Source organism: Cyanistes caeruleus, chromosome 4, assembly GCF_971803275.1.
Source record: "Cyanistes caeruleus chromosome 4, bCyaCae1.hap1.1, whole genome shotgun sequence".
In the NCBI taxonomy this organism is placed as follows: domain Eukaryota; kingdom Metazoa; phylum Chordata; class Aves; order Passeriformes; family Paridae; genus Cyanistes; species Cyanistes caeruleus.
In genome coordinates this window covers 29,398,908-29,411,244 of record NC_141704.1, presented here as the reverse complement: position 1 = coordinate 29,411,244, position 12,337 = coordinate 29,398,908, and the positions used below count along the sequence as shown (strand labels likewise).

Genomic DNA, 12,337 nt, shown 5'->3' with positions numbered 1-12,337 from the left:
CATGCAGGAACGCTACTCTGAGAAAGGACTTGAGAGCTAAGCGAGCAGCTTCACAGTTTTTCCAGGACGGAGTCGCCCTGGGCTTCCCGGCTGCCCAGAGTTCCTGAGATGGAGCAAGCCCTCCGGGCTACTCCCCACAGGGTTTTCCCCGGCAGCAACCCCGCTCTGTGCACCAGCGTTCGGAACCGCACGGAACCGCCGCCCTCGGGAGCGACAACAAGCGCTGCCCTCCCCGAGAAGCCACAGCCCACCGCCCCGCACTCTTGCCACGGGCTTCCCGGTCCCTTCCTCCCCGTCCCTCCCACGTGCGCCGCGGGAGCCGCAGCCCGGGCCGGCGCAGGGCTGGATATGTAACACCGCCGGGCCCGCGGGGAGGGAGGGAGGGAGGGCGGCCGAGAGAAGCCGGCGCTGGCGGCGGCCCAATCGGGCGCGGAGGGGAGGGGATGGCGGGGAGGCAGCGTGACCGAATACATAACGCGGAGATTAGGGCCCCCGCAGCGCCCCGCACTCACCGCCACCTGTTGATGCCCACGTTGGAGGAGCCGGCGAACCAGGGGTCCAGGATGTAGACGCAGCGCACCGTGTCGGCGCCCTGGATGCATTCCCGCAGCGCCGGGTTGTCGTGGAGCCGCAGCCCCTTGCGGAACCAGTGTACGGCGTTCACCCCCATGCCGGGTGCGGGCGCTCAGCGGGAACCGCCGCCGCCCGTGGGGCCGCTCATGGCCCGGCGCCGCCGGGCGAGCACGGACGGGCGGCGGGGCGGCCCGCGGGGCCTCGCTGCGGACGGCTCTAGGACCCGGCGGACACGGCGGGAGCGGCCGCCCGGCGGGGACGCATCACCCCGCGGAGCCCCCGCGCCGGGGAGAGCAGGGACGAAATGTGGGAGCGCTGGATCCGGCGGTCTCTGCTGGGCGGTGACGGCGCCCTTCCCGCGGAAAGCGCCGTCCGTAGCCGCTGCCTCCTCCTCGCCGCTGGCCCTGTGACTGCGCCGGCCGCTGGGCTGCGCCGGCCACTCCGCCCCGCCCCCTGCCGCCCATTGGCCGGCGCCGCTCCCACGTGACCGCGGCCCCTCACGTTTCTGAGGTGTGTTCGGTACCGGCGGCGCGCGGGGGAAGGGAGGCCCGGCCGGGCGGGCGCGCGCCCGCGGCGGGGAGGGAGGCAGGCGGCCGTGGGGCCCGCGATCTCGGAGGGAACCGCGGCCGCCGGGGCGGCGCGGGGCCGGAGGGCCGTGGCGGCGGGGGGCGGGGCGCGGCTCTCCGCCACCCCCCCCCCACCTTCCCCCCGCGGCGCGGCGGGACCCGGATGAGCACGGGGCCGCGAGGCGGCTCTCGGTGGCGCCGGTTCCGCCGGGAGGCGCAGGCGCGCGCGCGCCCCCGAGCCTGTTACGTATCGCGCCCTGCGCGCGCCCGCGCCGCTCCCGTCAGCCGGCCGCTCCCCGGGCCGCGGCCGCCGGCCCCATCCCGCGGGAAGCGGGCGGGGGTTATGTAAGCGTGTGCGTAGGGAGCGTCTCCCGGAGCAGCGGAGCTCCGGAGGTCCCTTCCAGCCCTGACGATTCTGTGACGCGGGCCGAGGGCTCGGTGCCGTCGGGACGTGCTGGTCAAAAGGAACCCCCGGGCAAGAGAGAGCCGCTCGGCCGTGCGGCGCTGCCGCACCCAAAGAGGCTGTCGAGCAGCAGAACGAGTTAAAATGGTCCCTCTCGCACCGTTAGTAAAGTCATTACTAAAAGGTGAATTTCTCACGCCTGTTAATTACAGAGCTCGAGCCGCCGCCGGTGTGCTGCCCGCACAGCGGGTTTCCCTGGACCTGCTCCTTGGCTGCACCGGAGGCCGACGGGGGCATGGCACTGACAGGATTCAGTACAACCCTCTGGAGCCTTAGCAGGGCAGCTCTAGTTGCAGCTCTGAAAATAAACCTCCACCTGTGGATTTCAGCTCAAATCTACAGCTTCCAGAGTGTTCACGGACAAGTGGGTAGCAACAGCAAGAGCGGTCTTATTAGAGAGATAAAAGGGAGTACAAGACAAGTAAAAAGGCAGAGGATCCAAATCAGCAGTAAGGACCTTTCTTAACTTGGACAATTCCAGACAGTACTTTAAGAACTGTCATTTTTCTTTCTCCTAAAATATTTTTTCTGCTAAGATACACAGAAAGTAGAAGTCAGCAAGAAGACGCACAGGCATCATAGATTTTTTCCCTTCATGCTTTTCTTTCCTCACTTCAAATGACATAATAAACATAGTAATAGAATCACAGAATCATTTAGGTTGGAAAAGACCTCTGAGGCCAACTTTTTACTGACCACCACCATCTCAGCTTGGCCATGGCACTGAGTTCCACTTCCAGTTGTTTACTGAACACCTCCACAGATGGTGGCTTCATCACCTCCCTGGACAGCTCATTCCAATGCTTAACAACCCTGTCTGTGAAAAACTTTCTCCTGCTGTCCAACCTGAACCTCCCCTTGTGCAGCTTGAGGCTCTGTCCTCTCATCCTGTCACAGCTTACCTGGGAGAAGTATCACCACCATCAGGCCATACCTGATGATCAAGGTATGCAAAAGCCCCAGCCATGATTAGAATCCCCTTCTGCTTGGTCTTATACAAAATTTAGTTTTAAAAGGTGTAGCACGTGGAGACTGAACAGCTTTTGAGTGCTGACTTTAACAATAGCATAAATTATGATGAATTTTTCAGTTCTCACTTTGTTGTATGTAGAAAATCATATGGCACAGCTCATCATTCTGATCCAAGAAGAACATACAGGATCCCATCATATACCCTTGCTGCAACTCAGAGCCAGAGTAGTGGGGTCATTGTTAAAGTCAAACATTGCTTTCTCAGTTAATACAAAGTACGTTCTTATTTGCCTGGTTGTTTTTATTATTATTATTTTTATTATTACATGACAAATATTTGATAAATAATTTTCAAATAAAAAAATAAAAAGGAAGTTCAGTAGTTACTAACCACTGTCCATCAAGCTCATTTGAATTCTATAATTTTTGAACACACTAAAGAAGTAAATTCCTTATTTTCAAGGAAAGTCACTTCATAACACAGCTTTTATTTCAAACATTTAAACTGCTTTTTCATATTCATTTTGTGTCCTGCTAGCTCTCCACAAGGCTGCCACACTGAAGATAGCCCTGAATAAAGTCCAGCATCAACCAATCTTCTTGGGAATACTGAGGTTGAAACTGCCCTTCCTCACTAGACCTTGTGGTTTCATAAACAAATTGCAGCCATGAAAAGCATCAGTGTCTAGGGTGTTCTGTTGCTACAGGCTAAATAACAATTACAGTATATCATTAGCATATCATTATGTCAAAACACTATTTGTCTCTATCTGGCCATGCCTTCTATGCGAGACAGTTTGTTCTTGACTCAGAAGAGAGAGAAAGAACATATTAATGTATAATTAATATTGTATTAGGATATATTAATATATAATAGATGCAGACTATATTAATTAAAATGTCAGATCTCAAGGGAAGAGCCACTCCAACTTAGTTGAAATAGAAAATAGAATGACAGTTAATCAAAGAACTCATACAAGTAAACCTCTCTACAGTGTTCTCTTGTGAATAACTTTTTTTAAACAATATTGCAAATTTATCCCAGACTGCGAATGCAAAAATGAAGAGAGTGGGGAGAAGACAGAAGGGAAAAAAGATAACACAAAGGCATGAAATGAAAAAAACAAAGAAGGAAGTATACGTTATATTTTCTCTTACAAATTAGAAGCTATTTTTTTAGATGCATATTTTTGACATCATTGTTTGCATTATACTCACAGACTTCGTTAACTGCTCTTGGAACAGCTGTTATTCAGGAGACCAAGCTTGAACCCTGCTCCTAGAGCAAAGTTTCTTTATATAGCATTTCTCTTCTTCATTAGCTCTTTTTCACAGATCCAGCACAGACTACTGAACATGTAGCTTACAAAAGAAAGGTTCACATAGACGACAGCAGTGGTTTTCACTCTCTGAAAGATGTGATTGTGCAGACTTGGAGTTAGTTAAAAAATCCTAACACCTCTAGTAAAATATTTCTAGTCTAGAAATCATTTATATGACTGCTGATTTGTTACTCTAGATAAGAAATATAAGTAGATATGGCTAAAAAAAATTAAGATAGAGGAAGATAGCTCTCACCATCACAGCTCAGTGAACTTCTGAAAAGCCACCAGAAAAGCAATATAAGCCAAATGACTATATGTAATTGTGTAATAAGGCAGTGATGATATATGAGGAAAATACACTGGTGTAAGGCAAGCTTCCCATCACGATGCCGGTGTTAGTGAATCCAAAGGATCATCTGCTTCCCGTCAGAGCACAGGCACTCAAGTAGTCTGACTTTTAAACGCTCCGTTCATTGCTATTGTGTTACTTAGAAATTTTTATCCATTTATTTTTTTTTGTCGAGTTAGCCCGCTAATTCTCTCTGCAAGCTGTTTTAATGCACCGGCCTTTCACTTTTCCGAGTGCCGGCCAGGCCTGCTTCGCAAGCGCTGGCCCGGGCAGTTCCGCACCGGGCGAGCCCGGGCCGGCTCCCGCTGCGGGCCGGCCACGTCCCTGCGGCTCAGCCGCGCCCCCCCTCCCGTTCCCGGCACATGGTACGTGCCGGCGCCCCCCGCGCGGCGGCGGTGGAGCGGCCCGGCGGCGGCGGCGAGGCCGGTGAGCGCGGCCGGTGAGCGCGGGCGGGGGCGGCGGGCCCGGGCTCGGCCGCTCTCCGGCGGGGCCGGCACCGGGGCGCGGGGGCAGAGGGGCCGGCGCGGCGCTGAGGATGGCGAGGGCGGCTCCGAGGGATGCGCGGCAGGGGAGGGACCCCCGGGTGCGAGGCCCGGCCGCCGGTGACTGCGGCAGGAGCGGCGCTCGGGGCGGGATGGGCCTGCGGCTCCCGGGCTGGCTGCAGCAGAACAGCCGCCTCCCGCCTCTCCGCCCCCAAGCGGAGTCCAAAGGGTGGGAAAGGCACGGGCCGAGCCGTGGGAGAAGGCTGTGATGGAGACCCTTGTTTTGTCTGTGCTGAAAGCACCGCCACTTAATGACCAGTGGTTTAAATAGTGCAGTGCGTCCTTAAGCACTTTTCAAATCTCTCTCCTTTCCTGGATGTAAGAAAAAGCTTTTTCCCCATGAGGATAGTTGAGCAGTAGAACAGAGGCCGGCTGGGCTCCATTCATGAAGGTTTTAAAGATCTGACTGGACAAAGCAGTCTGGATCCTGCAGACCCTGCTTTGAGCTCTTGAGGTCCCTTCAAACTTGGATTATCCTAGGATCCTCTATATTATTTTCTAGAAAGCTTTCTGTTGGTCTGGCATATATTTTATAATCATTTACTTCATTTCCACCACTAATGCAAAGCAGGGATTAATTATTTAGTAAGTGCAGAAGTGCAAACATTTACTGTGCATTAATCTACAAAACTGCAACCTCTGACCAGCCCAGATTCCTTCACAAACCATTCAAACCCTGTCTACACTGCTATCTTCTAGGTAGATACCTACTCTTCTTGGTTCAAAGTTCAATCTAGGCATTCAAGAGTTTAATTTAATTTTTTACAGCCTGCTAAGTTTCCTATCATGAGAATGGTAGTAGTCAGCAGTCATACTGTTGCCATCTTTACTGAAGGATTTTGTGAACAACCTAGCATGAGTAAAAGTTTGAGTTTGCTAATTTTAAAAAAGTGATACTTTAGTCTCAAAACACACATTCAGAGATTCACATGGGTGATAAATCAACCAGTTGATCCTTGTATCTCTTTCCTATAGAAGATTTACACAGAAGTCTCATTAAATAATAAACTTACAGCACCCCTTTATTTCGTATGTGCATGTCTCTGCAAGTGTGCTAGCGAGCAGGATCACAGGCAACTTCAACATTACCTCGCTTCCTTATTGCTGTTCTAACACTTGGTGGTGAGAGGGTGCTGCTGGCAGTGACAGCAAGCATCTTATCTAAGCTGGCTCAGTTTTTCTTCTTAATCTCTCAATTGCTTTACAATCCCCACAGCAATCTAAGTATGTAAAAAGTTACAGTGGAGTCCTACGCATTAGAACATGCATTTGATCCAACAAGAGCTTTAAGAGAACTCTGGATTCTTGAAAGCAGTTACATACCCTGGAAATGTGATAACTGTCATCTATGGACTTGGAAATACATCAAATCAATACTCACATCTTCTTGGTTTCTACAAAACACCAAGACATTCAAATCCATTCATGTTATTTTGCATGTTGTAGTTTGCATCGGGCTTTTTCACAAGGGCTCCTGAGTACCCCAGTCAAATGAGTTTTGGCAAATAAAGTTTTCCTTTCTTTTACAGTATTCTGTGGTTCTGATGATCCTCACAAACAAAAGGGACAAATTGACTATGATGCCAGACATTTTTAGAAAATGTAAAGCTTATTTTAAATGAATGTAACAACCATTTCTATGTCAGATTTTAGAAAAGCACAATTTACTATATCAGATTTTTTAAAAGGTTCTATAATAGTAAAAATTACAGTATTTTAAGGGACTGCATTACTCTCAAAGGAATTTTGTTTAACAGCAGGATTATACATTGAAGTTAGTCATGGTTATTTTTCCAGTTTGTACTTTGGAAATATTATTTGACATCCCAAACAATTTTAACAACACTTCACTTTGCTGGCCACTTCTAGCTAAATTGAAGCATTAAAGAAGAAAACCCTGATCCTTCAGAGATTTGATTATTCTGACTGGACCCACTAAACTCAGTAGAACTACTCAGAGTGCTCAGACACAGGCAGTTGTGTCAGTCCTGTGGAGGAGAGATTTAGTTTGCAGCCCATCTTTCAGGACATGGAAAGGTCAGCACACAAAACATCTGTGACTTACCTACACTTACCTACACTTCCAGGGTTACTGGGAAAAAATCACTTGTTCTGTTGTGCGGCTTGGGACAGCATTTCTTAAGTCACAAGGTGTAGGAAGACAAAACCATCAGCCTTGGGGTTCTGACACAACCAGCACATTAGGCAATTAGTTTTGCCTTAGAGGTGTGAAATAATACTAGAGAACAAGTTATCAATAAACAGCTTCTGTTAATAACATAAGTGTGCATATAGGAAATTATGTCATATTCTGTTAGTTTATGATGTAGTAACATAACAGTAGTCCACCTCAGAAGCAGAAAAAAAGCAAAGGTACAGTTTCTTGAGATGAAGGATTTACATCTATAAAATATTTAACTATACCTGGCAACTAGAAAGAGGACCTACCACTAAAGTTCTCTAAACAAACCACATTATTTTCTTAGAAGATGGGCTCTAGTGCAGCTCTGTGACAGGTATTGAGGTTTGTTGGACAGGAGATTAGACTGCGTGATCATAACAGTATTTTCTCTCCTAAAAAAAACAACCCAAAACCAAACAACACCAAAACAAACAAACAAACAAACAAAACAACCGAAAGTAATTTAGCAATGCTCAGGTAGGTATTTTTTGAAGCATGCTATAGGGAGAGGTGAAAGCAACTGTCCAAATGTTCTCACTTTCAGTTTGAGCAGTTTTAAGCATGTTACCAGCAGCAGCTATTTGCAGGAGTATTGCAGAGATCAGCAGTTCTCCCTCTCACAGTCAGTACTTCCACAGGGTCGTTATGAGAACACCCCCCAGGAAGTTAAAGATACACTTGATGATATCTTTCTTTGATTGCTGCAGCTCCTTTGCCCCTGCAGAGCAAGTGACAGTGCATGTGCTATTGGTGATAACTGGGCAGTGAATTTGGGCAAAGGTGAGGTGTGGGGTTGGCCCTGTGGACTCCAGCACAGCCACACACCTATTCCACAAGGCTCTGCCTACAGAAGAGACCTGGAGGCAGAAATAAGGCATTGGTGCAGGGAGCAGCTGTAGCAAACTAGGTGCTGGAAGAGGTAGGTGAAGGCCAACAAATGTTACTGTGTACTTGCTTCCTCCCCCAAAATACCATGGTGCTTATTCAAACTCATTTAACACACTTGGCTGGTGAAAAACACTTACATAAAGGTTCATGTGACTTTTTTTTCCCTTAATTATATAACGAATGATTTCAAAATGAAATTATGCTACAAACTGCTGCTGATGCAGCACTGCGTGGTGGGTCTCTTGACACATGAAAGAACAACTCACACTCCAAATAATGCTTGAGAAGTTAAAGCAAATACATTCATAAGAACTAAGAGATTCAAGCTGCCATTTTTTGTTAATTTAGTGGGATTGCTGTCAAATGAAGTTGCATGAATCATTTTCCTCATACAGTGGAAGTGATCCAAAATGCAGTAACAATATTAGCTACAAGAAATGGCTGACATTTTGGAGCTTGTATGACTGCAGGCATTGATATGGACAGAGCACTGCCCCACATCAAGTCTGTTGCATCCATGTAACTCTTCCAGTAATGTATCCATCAGAACACTAACCTTTCAAAAATAGTCTTTCCCCCTGCTTTCATGTGAAAGCTGGATTTTGCACTAGTAACTAAAACCACTCTGGAGAGTAATTTCTTATGCCAGTTCTGTCTAAGCATCGATGATCTTGACCATTAACTCATTCCTTAAATGTGTTTTCTTACAGTTGTTGTGTCTCCACAGGACTGACTTCCATGATGTTGAGAAGAGTCGCTCACGGTGCAAAAGACATATTCACTCTTCTGTTGACAAGATCTCAGAGCTGTAACCCAGGACTGAAGCTTTCATCAGTATGGCCTGACATAACAAACAAAAGCTTCCTAATACATTCCAGTTACACAACTGATACCAAGTCAAAAGAGGAAAATAAAAAAACCCTCGAGAATCTCTACAGTTTGTCAGTTGACATAACTAAGATACGCAGACTGAAGGAATGGGTCCTTCTCCAGGATGTGGCCTATGTTAAAGAAATTGCTGGTATCTTACAGGAAATGGGAGCAGATGAGACCACTGTAGCCAACATTATAGAACGCTGCCCGGAGGCAATTCTTCACACCCCAGCAGAGATAAACTCTCAAAGAGCTTTATGGCAATTAGTATGCCAGAATGAAAAACAGCTGATTAGATTAATAGAACAATTTCCAGAGTCTTTTTTTACTACTGAGTATCAGCAGAACCAGAAGGCAAACATACTATTTTTTCAAGAGCTGGGACTTAAGAATAATATAATCACCAGGTTCTTGACAAGTGCACCCAATATTTTCTATAATCCTGTTGAGAAAAACAAAACTGTGATAGAGACATTACAAAGAAATTATTTAAATTTAGGGGGTTCTGAAGCAAATATGAAGATCTGGATACTGAAGCTATTGAGCCAAAATCCATTTATTTTATTAAATACTTCCACCGCAATCCAGGAGAACTTGGAATTTCTCCAAAAGAATGATTTCACTGACCAGGAAGTTCTACAGCTGCTATCCAAACTTAAAGGCTTCATTTTTCAACTTAATTCTACCACTATGCAGGAGAGTATGCTTTTCTCCAAAAACACCTTCAAGTGCAGTGATCAAGAACTAAAACAACTAGTGCTGAAATGCCCAGCCCTTCTCTACTATTCTGTTCCAGTTTTGGAAGAAAGACTTGAAGGACTACTGAAGGAAGGAATTTCTATAGCACAGATTAGAGAGACACCAATGGTGCTGGAATTGACAACACAAATTGTTCAGTACCGAATTAAAAAGCTCTCTGCATTAGGATATGATATAAAGAGTGGAAATCTAGAAAGCTTGAATGGTACTAAAAAAGATTTTGAAGTCACTTATGGTAAGATACAATCAAAGAAGGAGAGACCAATTTTTAATCCTGTTGCTCCTCTACACATTGAAGATTAATTTGAATGCTGTACTTCAAGTTATGCAAAAGCAAATTAAAAGGGAAGTTGGTTCTTCAAGAAGAGATGGAAGAAAAGCAATCTTAATCAAGACTGTAGTCTTACAGTGTACTTTGTCCAGGAGCGGGTCTTACGCACAACTTCAGTGTACAATTGTAGTATTCTAATGCTTTCAAATAATATCATAGAAGTTACAGTTATGATAAAGGTGGCCTTTTCCTAAGAGTACCTCAGATGTGACATTTTCTTACCTGATGGGGCATTAACTGCCTTAGATTTTCAGCTCTGTCACTGCACAACACCACAGCCCGTGGTACTGATTAGCACAATTTTTATCTGAGGAAGACAAAAGGAGGATTATTATTTTTCCAGCAGTGTTCATCAATCTGCTGGTTCACTGTTTTCAGGAAATGCTCTTGGAGTTCTTTTCCTTATTGCTGAAGTAGCTTTAGCTCCTGGATCCTGACCTGCAGCAAGACTTGATTTCTTGGACAGGAAAGCCCTGTCCTAAGCACAGGGGTGGGACATGATGATTTTCTATTCATTGACTGCTACAGTGAGACTCTAGTATGTTTGTGTACAAACCATAATGCAAAGAAGCTACAAGATAACAACCTTTACATTTCTGAGATTTCAAAATTTACTTAATTCTCAAAAGGTCTGGAACAGGAGGAAATATATTTCTTGCTACTGTATAGTCCTTAATCTCTTCTAGCAAGGTTTGGGGACAGGAAAGATAAGGGAGACTCAAGTCTCAAATGATTGTAGGAGAAAAGAGAATGTCATGCTTTTCTGTTAGGTGCAACAAAACTCTAGTCTGTAAACCACTGGTGATTAAACATGAGTACCAGATTTGCAAACAGCTGCAACAGTTTCTAAATATATGGGTGGCACTGCTTCTCAGATAACACCATATGACAATTGGCGACAAGTGCTGGCTTTCAAAATAGTAACTATCAGACAGTGTTTAAGTTCTCAAGGGATTTGATTTCTTCTCATTTGTGGACTGTGAATGATAATATAAAATAGCAGCATCACTGACAATCATTTCAACAGAATTAGGATCATCAGTGACTTTACTTCTCAGACTTTTTAAAGTAGCTATTCCACACATATTCCCTCTTGACAACAGAATAAAAACCAGCTACACACCGCCCTCACTCCAGGCATTCTTCAACACACATTTTGGCAGCAAGTCCAGGCTTCCATTTCTTAAAATGTGGTTTGTAATTGCTGAAGAAAGCTGGTATTGAATTACTGGTCCAGAGGGTGGGCTGCAAGAATGATGATTTTATAAAGACTGCCACATTATCTGCTGTGCACTGGGAAAAAGCTGGGAACACCTGGTAGGAGCAGTCTCAAGATCTCAGCAGCTGAAGGTCTTACACTGAGCACTCTGCACGCAAGTGCGGACGTGACAGGCGTTTCTGGGGGTAAATACCACTCTTAACAGGAGCACGTGTGACAGTGGCAGGAATTCAAGAAGAGGATGTATCACCATCATGAAAAAAATGAGGCTGTGGTACCAGGCTGTGTCTATGCTGAATCTTTCAAAACACATTATCATTTTTTAAGAGGAAACTGGGAAGACAGCCATATTAAAAATTCACAGGAACTTGCCTTTGTCACTTTCTGACTGTCCTTCTCTGCTCAGCTATTAAGCAGACAATATTAATCTGAATTCAAAAGCCTCCTTCCCCTCAGACACAAAGGAGCATGTCAGCTCTCCAAAGCTCTTACTAACACAACCTGTAACTGAGCCAGCGACCTGATCGGTAGCTTAGGAGGAAAGGAAAATAAGAACAGTATTTTCCCAGAATATTTAGTTCTATCATTTCTACAGGTATCTGTTTCTAAAAAGTTCTTCAAACAGCTTATTCCCATCACTTAAATTATTTCCAGTGGAAACAGAACAGGAAAAGGATGTATTTCCTTAACTAACGCACAGCCTGAGTTATCACAAACTCATTTTGCATTCTGAATGTTTCAGTTTCTCCTCCCCTTTCAAAATAAAAGCATGAGCAGAAATGCTCTTATTCTCTGCTACCAGATGAAGTCAGTCAATCCTTCATTCATAACTCTATCCTGGGAACTGTTTGTCTCTTCTCAGGATTCATTTACAATAAAACCTCAGGAAAGCTCCCAGTCACCAAAACACTGTATTTCTGAAGTACTCATCTTTTGTTACTCACAGTGACTGTGGACCAGCCTGTACGTAAGCCTTTCGCTACCTGGAGAGCAGTCAGGCATCCCAGCTGCCTTCATAAACATTTCCCCTTTTGAAACAGGGACTGGGAAAAGGAAAGTGAAATAAAGCTACCACAAAAACAATCCCAAGGCAAAAGAACAACCTCACTCCCCCAGAAAATTTCAGTTCCATATTGCATTCAGCACACTATGACCTTAAACCTGGGTATTCCCAAGCATCGTTGACCAGGGGAAAAGAAAATTAGTGCAAAACATTTTGTGCTGTGTCTGTGCACAGCTTATACACTGAAGTTACAGCTTTTGTTAAGAGCTGGTTGGTACTAAGTAGACACAAA

The 12,337-nt window shown here is 45.8% G+C and overlaps 2 protein-coding genes and 1 long non-coding RNA gene across 10 annotated transcripts in view; 1 reads left to right on the top strand and 2 right to left on the bottom strand.

Moving 5' to 3' along the window:
* The window catches only part of CRY1 (cryptochrome circadian regulator 1), a 39,331-nt gene extending 38,286 nt beyond the window's left edge, over positions 1-1,045 (bottom strand). Inside the window, exon 1 of one of the 3 annotated variants that reach the window (XR_015286358.1) lies at positions 513-1,045. Coding sequence is in view for 2 of the 3 variants with exons in the window: in XM_086887242.1 (XP_086743368.1) it covers positions 513-670 (158 nt within the window). In the remaining variant the exon portion in view is untranslated. The remainder of the gene's footprint in view (positions 1-512) is intronic. The other 2 variants (XM_086887242.1, XM_086887243.1) reach the window with 2 other exon arrangements.
* On the top strand, positions 1,032-11,840 carry MTERF2 (mitochondrial transcription termination factor 2). Of its 6 annotated transcripts, XM_086887248.1 has the most exons (3): positions 1,032-1,083; positions 1,755-2,548; positions 8,588-11,840. In XM_086887248.1, the coding sequence occupies exons 2-3, from the start codon at positions 2,320-2,322 to the stop codon at positions 9,793-9,795; spliced, it is 1,437 nt and encodes a 478-aa protein (XP_086743374.1). In that variant the 5' UTR covers positions 1,032-1,083; positions 1,755-2,319; the 3' UTR covers positions 9,796-11,840. The 6 variants fall into 6 exon arrangements, with proteins under 6 accessions (XP_086743374.1, XP_086743379.1, XP_086743375.1 ...); XM_086887253.1 differs by lacking the exon at positions 1,755-2,548 and having other exon boundaries at positions 1,066-1,083; XM_086887249.1 differs by lacking the exons at positions 1,032-1,083; positions 1,755-2,548 and adding an exon at positions 4,528-4,674.
* LOC147653517 (uncharacterized) lies at positions 2,861-4,585 on the bottom strand. Its single transcript, XR_015286360.1, has 2 exons — positions 4,153-4,585; positions 2,861-3,983 (listed from the first exon to the last, which is right to left on the bottom strand). It is a non-coding gene; the product is annotated as an uncharacterized LOC147653517 (long non-coding RNA).
* Positions 11,841-12,337: the final 497 nt, after the last annotated feature.

Excerpts from the sequence above, each read along its gene's own strand:
- MTERF2 (XM_086887248.1), top strand. The coding sequence starts at position 2,320 with ATGGCACTGAGTTCCACTTCCAGTTGTTTACTGAACACCTCCACAGAT. Across the intron at positions 2,549-8,587 it reads GGCCATACCTGATGATCAAG|GACTGACTTCCATGATGTTG; the intron begins GTATGCAAAAGC and ends GTGTCTCCACAG.